The 9,072-nt window shown below is 37.5% G+C and overlaps 1 protein-coding gene across 4 annotated transcripts in view; it reads right to left on the reverse strand.

Annotated features, from left to right (window-relative positions):
* The window catches only part of CCDC88A (coiled-coil and HOOK domain protein 88A), a 99,120-nt gene extending 93,152 nt beyond the window's left edge, over positions 1 to 5,968 (reverse strand). For all 4 annotated transcript variants that reach the window (XM_087961052.1, XM_087961042.1, XM_087961036.1 and 1 more), the window contains exons 1-2: positions 5,779 to 5,968; positions 5,576 to 5,676 (exon numbers count right to left, since the gene is read on the reverse strand). In XM_087961052.1, coding sequence (XP_087817178.1) covers positions 5,576 to 5,676; positions 5,779 to 5,841 — 164 coding nt within the window. In that variant the 5' untranslated portion in view covers positions 5,842 to 5,968. The remainder of the gene's footprint in view (positions 1 to 5,575; positions 5,677 to 5,778) is intronic.
* Positions 5,969 to 9,072: the final 3,104 nt, after the last annotated feature.

A 9,072-nucleotide genomic window follows, 5' to 3' on the forward strand; every position in this document is an offset into this window, starting at 1 on the left:
GCACTGTACCTAAACAGCAATATGGATGAAATAATTTCTGAACAGCAAATTCAATAGTCAAAATAGATAAGTATTTTAAGGCAATGATTCCTACATAGTTCAATAATTCATTCTTTAAAGCAGAGAAAGGCATAGCAAAATAGGGCAGATTTGTCTAGAAGTCAGTAATTAGTGCAACTGTAAAAGCTAGCCTTAAGCTACTATACTTTTAAAAGCAACCTACATATGACAAGTTACATTAATTTCAATTGGGGAGAAAACAGGCAAGAACACCCAGAATGTTGTTTGTTAAAAAAAGAAAAAGTACAGAAAATAGATGAAAGTCTGTCATTTCTCAGAATCTATCAGGGTTATAAGATATATTCAACTACCACATTATCAGGGATTAGTTATCTTTTCATTCAGCAAAATATCACAAATAGGTATAATATAGCCATTATGCTACCAGATTTCTAAATCTAAACAGACCACAAACCCCATTCTGTTCACTGAGGATATTTAATAAGACATGCTACTTTACCATATGAACTTTTGAAAAATTATTTGTATAGCTATACAAATCTATTTATATAAATAACATAAACTGTTCTATCATTCATATCTATTAGACCTAAATACAAACAACCAATCCCTCAAATATACCAAGTAAAATAGATCCCAAAGTAGTCTCTATTTTGGTTTTCAAATAGATTTCAACACAACTTCACAGAATGTCTTCAAACATATCATTGTTTTATACACATATAAGATACTAAAATCAATTGAACAATCTCATTATATATATATTAGTAGCTTCTTTCTTTTTTCATTGGCTATCTAAATGCATATACTTTAGGGTCGCATGAATTATTTGAGATCATGAAAGAATTATATTACAATATTGCCACTTTTGGAAGAAGGAAAAAAGAAGCATGCAGTATAATCATCAGGGGAGTCTTTGACTAAAGCTGAATTAAACATACCTAAAGATATTGAAAGGCGGAATTTTCAAAGGCATTAGTGGTCTGAGTAATTTAATACTGTGGTTTGATTTATATTCTAGAGTCCAAGTGCATGAACAATTTTCAGTAGCACGGCAGTTTTTGTAAGTGTATTTATACTTATTTTTCATGTGACCTTTCTGAAAGTTAAAATCCGATTAAAAATGAAATATTTATCCAGCTTATTTTATTAAGATTCTGCATTGAGCAAAAATGACTACATGTTGTACATTTTGTCGAGCATAAGGCCACTTGCTTGGAAGTATATTCAAAAGTGAATAGATAAACTTAAGTAGTGTTTAAAAGATAGTGAACCCTTTTAAATTGTTGATATTTCTGCATAATATTTGCACCCCACCTCACAGGGTTGTTGTTGTGGGGAAAATAGGAGGAGGAGGGTGTATTGGATATGTTCACTTCCTTGAGTTATTTGTAAAAAGAATAAAGGCAGGATAGAAACAAACAAAACATGATCGGTTCTGCATACAAATTATAAAACTAGATAAAGACATCCAATTAAACAAATGAGTCAAAAACATACTTATTTATTAATTTATTGAGGAAAATCTTCCAGAGTCAGTTTGGTATAGCAGTTAAGGCGCTGACCTTGGAAACCAGGAGACTGTGAGTTCTAGTCCTGCTCTAGGGATGAAAGTCAGTGGGGAGATTTTCAGCTAGTCACTCTTAGTCCAACCCACCTCACAGTGTTTTTGTGGATAAGAGGTGGGAGTTCTACATATGTTTGCTACCTTGAGTTATATATTTAAAAAGTGGGATAAAAACATAATCATCATCTTCATCTTTCTAGACTACTGTCCCAAGCCTAGGAGGATATTTGCATAGATCCATTTTGTACACCAATTACATCAATTTCTACACAAAGTTGGTCATGCTTTGATCACTTCCTGCCTGGATTCTGGCAATGCCATCTGGAATCCTCCCTACAGAACATCCAGATAATTACATACATACCATAACAAGTCCATGTAGTGCCACTACTTTATTAGCTGCATGGGCTGCTGGTAGGCTTCTAAAGGTAATGCAATCACCTATAAGGCCTCTATGACAGATAGACATGGAGAAAATCCATGTGGTCACTGAGAGCTGACACAATTTGATAACACATAATCAATTTCCTCTTTAAAAGACTATTTCTGTAAATGGGCTTCTATAAATGGGCTTCTTTGTCTTTTCTGGCTAAGACCTCTTCTCAGCCATATCTCATTTATCATTTACTGTAGTTAGTTTTGAGAGATCAATTCACTGTACAGGTCTTGATTAGTGGAGATTACATAGTTGGGATATTAAAAATTGTAGAACAGAAATAACAAAAAGGAATACAGACATTAGTAAGAATACTGAGGAGCATTTTATAGTCCTATAAGCAAACCATTTTTGAAAAATATATGTCAACGAATATTTTATATCTATTATTATTGTGAATATAAATCAAGAAAATATTAACAGCTTTATTTAAAAATATGATTATCACCCAATTTGCCTTTATCCAGACACAATATGTAGTAGAATATTTGTTAGTAATATTTCTATAGTGTAAGTTTCCAAATGGATAGCCATACACAGAATTATTTTTATACGTTCCTTTTTTGTTCAACATTTACACCTCATTTATAATCAAAGGGTAAACAATGAGAAATGTTTTCTAGCCATTATTCTATTTGAATGAACTGATTTAACTTTCATTCCATCTCTAACAAAAAGTAAGATGGTCTTTTTGATCAAATTACCAAGGAAGCAGCAAATAGAGCTTTCATTTATTAGAAGTATTCAAGCAAATGAAGGAGAATTTGTGTCAGGAACACTTCAATCTGGAATCCAGCAGAGTTTAGGATTGGATTTGATGGAGTAAATAGCCCCTGCCAACCTCTTGATAACCTCTTGTCATGATACATGGCTGGCCAGAAAACAGCAGCTGAATCCCATTTCACTGGAGGAAGTGCCTTCTCAGCCATAAGAGATAGCAACTGCCTCCTCTACTGAGTAAGAACATAATCTCTATTCCACTCTCCACCACAACTTCCAGACGTCTGATACTGCAAATCAAATGAGGGCTTCAATAATGCAGCCAACCACTACTGGCATGGTGGAGGTGACCAAACTACAAATTCTGCATAATGTTTCAGTTGGATTTAGAGAAGGCAGACAATCTGATATTCATAGGATCCAGTATACAAGGGTTTCTGTCTCTCTATACTTCATTTTTTCTTTATATTCCTTAATTTTTTTTAATGGAAGTTGAAATGCTGTGAAGGGCCAGCTTCTATTATCACTCCTGTTATTACTTACAAAATGGTGGGTTATCCACACCCTGCATGCACCTCCCAAATAAATTTTAGCAACAAAATCTTGTGTCATGTCTTGGTCCAGACAAAGAGGGTTAAGCATTAAATTGCTAGTGGTTGTCCGACAGATATCTCCCATTCATGTGCCTACTCTTAATCTCACAACCTCTCCAACTGTCAGTAGGTCCTTTCTGTTGATGTGACTGTGTCAGTGGATGGTACCTGAAGGTTCTCCAGAAAACTGGGAAGGTTAGTTTTGTTCCCAACTCCTCAGAAGATGCACAACCAGATTTGATTTTTTTATTATATTATATTATATTTTTTTATATCAAAACAGTTGAAATATGTCTTGCATTGTAAATACTTCTACAGATGTTTAAGGAAAGCAAATATTTTTTTCATAAGATTCAGAATTCCCCTCTTGCCTTAGATATAGAACTCAACATTAACAAGAAAAGATAACAATTCAGCAATAAGAGTTACTTATATACTGCTTCATAGTGCTTTACAGAACTCTCTAAACAGTTTACAGAATCAGCATATTGCCCGCAACAATGTGGGTCCTCATTTTACTGACCTCGGAAGGATGGAAGGCTGACTCAACCTTAAGCCCGTCAGGATCAAACTCCTGGCAGTGAGCAGAATTAGCCTCCAATGCTACATTCTAACCACTGCACCATCATGCCAATTTATTATTATAATAATTCATATTTAAAAGCAGACTGATAGCTTTATTTAATTATTATCTATTAGAGTAATCCCCTGTCTTTTTGCCAGGAACCCAAGAAATGTTACAAGCATTGGCACTGAAATGCTTCTGAACTCAAATCAGACTCCCAGGTTAGGCTCCTTGGTCTCCAAAATGATATATATATATATCAGTGATATATTGTCCAAAGTCTCACATACTATCATATCTTTTTCTGTGTCCCTTATCATCATGTACAAATTCACAAAATGTCCAGGGGGCAAAAAAAGTTGCTGACCCCAACTAAAAAATTATCAGAAACATTATAGTAATACACTTTTATTTACAATTTTTAAAAATGCCTGTTATTCTAGTTTCCTCAATTTGGTTTGCAGCAATTTACTGAATCAGTACAACTTGACAAATGTCTCACTTTTCCATTGCTAACTGAAATTGTGCTTATTTGTGAATACTTTATTTAGGTCAAAAAGATTTAGTAAATTCTTGTGTCATATATATCCAGAATAATGATTCATATATGATGATTCCCACATGTTGAATCACTAGTTTCTGAGAGATGCTCTTGGGCAAATATACAACACAAGACGCTCATATATCTAAATCAGCCTTCTTCGACCTAATATTCTAAGGAAGTATTGACTTATCAATATTCATTCATCCAACTAGTATGGCCAAGTTGGGGAAATATCATCTAAACCTAAATGTAAAGCTTCTATGTAAGATTGGATCTTAGTCACAAATCTAAGCCCTTTGAATAGTAGATCCTCTTATTATAGGTAAGTAATATTCATCCCCCCAAATATGTACTTAACTGCATTATTAAATAAAATACAATCCCATAGAATCATTCTCTTCTATTTGCTTCATAAAGCATGTTTTGTACACTACTAATAAACTTTTATTTTTCAATGAACATAATAAAAAAAATTAATCACCTATAAAGACTAACGTGATTGTTTTATTAAGTAAATCAACTGGATAATTAATTAGACTTAATATTTATTGCAAAATACATGCATCGAAATCAAATGTATAGTCCTTAATTGGAGCATGTTAAATCCTCCATATTTTTGTTGTCTTTCAATATATATTAGCGCAATATAAATATATTAAAGCTGTAGTTAGCCTAATCAATGAAATTTAGTTCAAAACAAATACTTCTAGAATCAAGATATAGATAAATCATGCTACCTTTTAATAAACAACTGATTAAAATCAGGCATTTGCTATTCCATATGCTCCCTACCAATGCAGGGATGGGCCACAAATAACAGGGAGGTTATTATTATGCACAGGCAAGGTGCAGTGCTTAACCCTTTATTATTTCTGCCTGATTATCTCTTCTTGCACCCCCTCACTTTTTTCACTAAAATCACACAGAGATTTGTAAAACATTAAAAATATAATAGCATAGAAAAGCAGCATACTTCTATGTTATAAAATCAAGTAACAGGGTATAAAATGAGAATATGGTTCTGTTCTGTTCCTACATAACCTGAAAGAAAATAAGGTCACAGAGTGAGCTATCTTCTTGGACGAATTCTTAAAACATTAAAAAGCAACGAAAACACAGAACAACTTACATTTGCAACATAACTTCATTTAAGAAAACTCCATCTAGAAGTGCAACATATTCTTCCAGGTTGCTAGCATTTTGTCCAGCTAAGGATCCAAATGTCTTAACCTAGAATACAGAACATATTTATCATCACTATGACATGAATTCTGCCTGTACTTGCCAAGAAATCATTTATATAAATTCCATTACTGATCAACAAATGCTTACCCAGGTAACAAGTGGGCTGGATATGAAGACCTCCAAAAGAGGTGTGAATATCTCATTTTCCATGTTTTAATAAAATATCTGAATTATAAAAGGTTAGAGAAGAAAAGTCTCTTCTTTGCGGTAATTCCGTGAAATGCCCAACGTCTTCAGGAAGAATATACCCTGGCTAGTTCCCAAATAAAATTCAAAAGTAGTCAGAGCTGTGGCAACAAAGATTTCATTATCCACCTCGTCCAAAAACGGAGCGATCGGGAGGCCATGGACGTTCTTGGGGGTTTTCGCCTACGGCTCCGATTGACTCTTTCTTTCCTCCTCTTTCCGCGCTGAAGGGGAAGGAGAAAGGAGAAACCCGACGACGATCCTACATCAGCCGCAAACTCTCCCCTCCCACCCCCCTCTCTCTAGGCTGCACCACCCCAAGCAGGCAAGCCGCAGGCATGTGAAGGGAAGCAAATTTCAAGGAAAGTCGCCCCGACAGCTAATTTTAACCCCCAGCTAGCAAAAAACAAAACCGTATGACAGGAAAGGCAGAAATCGTATTGTCCTTCCCAACCACTCGAGAAATCTCTGAGATTCAAGCACAGAAGAAATCGCCCTCTTTCCTACCCAAGCTGATCTCCCCCCGCCCCCTCCCCACACACACGCGCGCGCGCGCTCCCCCCCTTCCCGGGCAGACTGGACGGCCGCCGGTTCCTGCGCTCACTCCACCCAAGAGCCTGGCGCTGCCGCTTTCTGTACCACCTCTATTTCTCGCCTCGTCCCCGCAACCTTCCTCACTTTATGGGTAACTGAGCAACACCCATCAAAAAGGAAGCAGAGCCCCACCCCCCCGCCTAGTCCCTCAGCGCTCGCAATTGATCGCTCCCCCCCGCTCGGTTCCAAGGCTACCCGGCAGCTCCAGCCTCTCCCTTCCGCAGCTTTTTCCACAACCACGGCGCCTCGCTCACTCCCACCCCACAACAGCCGACTTCTTCGCCCCCTGAAGCCCTTATTATTCGCTCCTCCTCTACCCCAACCCCCGCCACCCCCGTTTTATTCCCCCCCTCCCTCCTTCTAGTAGTTCAGTTCCAGGAGCGGTCCTTCCAGCCACTCCCCAGCCTACCACCCTTCCCTTCCCTTCCCTTCTAGGGACTAATTTTCCGCTTGCGGGTGCACACCCACTGCCGTCTCCCTGAAGTAACGGCCACCGATCTTCAACAGATTCGCAGGGCTCACACGCGCACTCCCCTTCCTTTCGCTTCTGTAAGGAAGAGGAGAGAGAGAGAGATCCCTCCGCAAAGCAGGGGAAAGGGGGGTTGACTTTTTCTTCTTCTTTGCAGTCTGCAGGTTTCGTCTTTATTCCTCCGCCGCTGGACTGACTGATGTTGGAATTAAGGGAAGGGGAGGGACGAATATTGAGGAAGGCAGAAAAACCGCTGCAGGGCGCGCGCGAGGAGCGCACCCGGGTCGGCCGCCGCTGCAGCAGACCCAGCGAAGGGCGCGCGCTGAGCAGCCTATAATGGAGCTAAAAGGGGAAAAAAATAGTATGCTTGGGAAGAGGGTAACATGATAAAGAGGTAGTCAGATTCCCCCCCACATACACACGACATGCCACCCAGCCAGGAACTCTGGCCTCAGTAATTATGTAATGTATGAATGTTCCCTCTGGATCCTGCTTTCGCTTCATTTGCACCTTAGAAAAAGATGAGTGAAGATCAATAATATGTTACATGTAGATCTTTATGACATGAAAGAAATCGAGTGTGAATTCCTTATGTGGGGAAGGCTGGAAAGATTAAATATATTTTTGTCCATATTAGAAGGGACCAATTCTATTTCTACAATACCCCCCTCCCCAAACAAAATTAGTACACCATAATCCTGTCTGCATTGCATGGATGTTGATGGGCTCTGTAATTATATATCCCATGGCTATCATTCTGTTGGAGGGTCTTCATTGCACTTAAAGGCTCTCCATCTACTCCTCAGTTTATTTTCTGGCTGTTTTCTATTTCAGGAGATTTCAGTTTTAAGCATCTTATGCGACTTCCAGAATGAAATATTTTAGTTCCAATATTACCATTATGGTCCAATTGGTGTCTTTCAAGTCCCAGTGATGGCTCTTGTACAGAGGGGCCATTTTTTTTTCTGGTCTCTGAGCTATTCTTCTGAGAAGCCATTATTCCACCATTCCTTTTTGTCATGCAATTCTCCAGTATTTGGGGAGTTCATTAATATTTGATTTAAAAGTTTTCCAAATTAGGACGAACATACATAAAAAATATTGTAGAAAATAAGACTAACAGTGTTATAAAGTAAGCACAACATTTCTATCACTCTGGCATATTTTATATTTTAAAATAATAAAACAGAAAGGTGTATACAATATAAAATCTTTTGCCTCGTTCAACTCTTTCTTAGGATATTCCTTGGTCTACCATATTAAGAAAAAAAGACAAGTCAGATGAGAGTTAGCAGAGTAATCAATAGCTCTCTTGTAATCTAGGACACAGAAGAACAGAGATAACTACTGGCAGATATGTCTTCCCAAAGGTGTCATCCAATTGAACTAATTGCTGCTAGATTCAAGACAGACAAAAAAAAACCACTATTTTATTACACTTTAGGTACCAACAAATTTATTATAGCAAAAGTTTTCATGAATTTATAGATGAATTTATCAGATGCATGAAGCATCATGGTAACATATGTGTTGTATATGAAAGAGCAGACGTCTGTGTAAATATGTCTCTGTAAAGGAAAAGGTGAAATGGAAAAAAACAGTATGATACCTTGTTTCTCACAAAATAAGGGCGGGTCTTATTTTTTTTTTTTGACCCCCCCAAAAACGGCTAGGCCGTTTAGTTTCAATATAGTACCTGAATACATAGTTGTATGTTTGGTTTACATTCTTTCTTCCAGAGCAGCATGCGTTATACTCATTTTGGATTTTTTTTTCCTCCAGAGCAACTCTGGAATTTGTTGGGTTGAAGAAGAATGGTTGGATCAAAATCACCCAGCGACCTTCTATGCTGAGGGCGAGCTAAAACCCAGATTTCACTGGACAACAAAGATTTTGCATCCTGAACATGTTTGGGTGTATTTACAGATTTTGGGCTGCTAAGCATGAAAATAACCTGTAGCTTAACCTACCACATACCATTTTATAGAAATCTTCTGTTTTTACACAATGGCAATGTACACCTTCAGAATCTGTTGCCTATGCTGCACACATGAAAGAAACATGAAAACATGGACAGTGGTTGAAGCACATTCAGTACACCAAATACAACAGGTATATCTGAATATCTAAAA

This window comes from Notechis scutatus, chromosome 1 (assembly GCF_049901735.1).
Source record: "Notechis scutatus isolate UNSWTSFEM ecotype Mainland chromosome 1, rNotScu1.2, whole genome shotgun sequence".
Lineage (NCBI taxonomy): Eukaryota > Metazoa > Chordata > Lepidosauria > Squamata > Elapidae > Notechis > Notechis scutatus.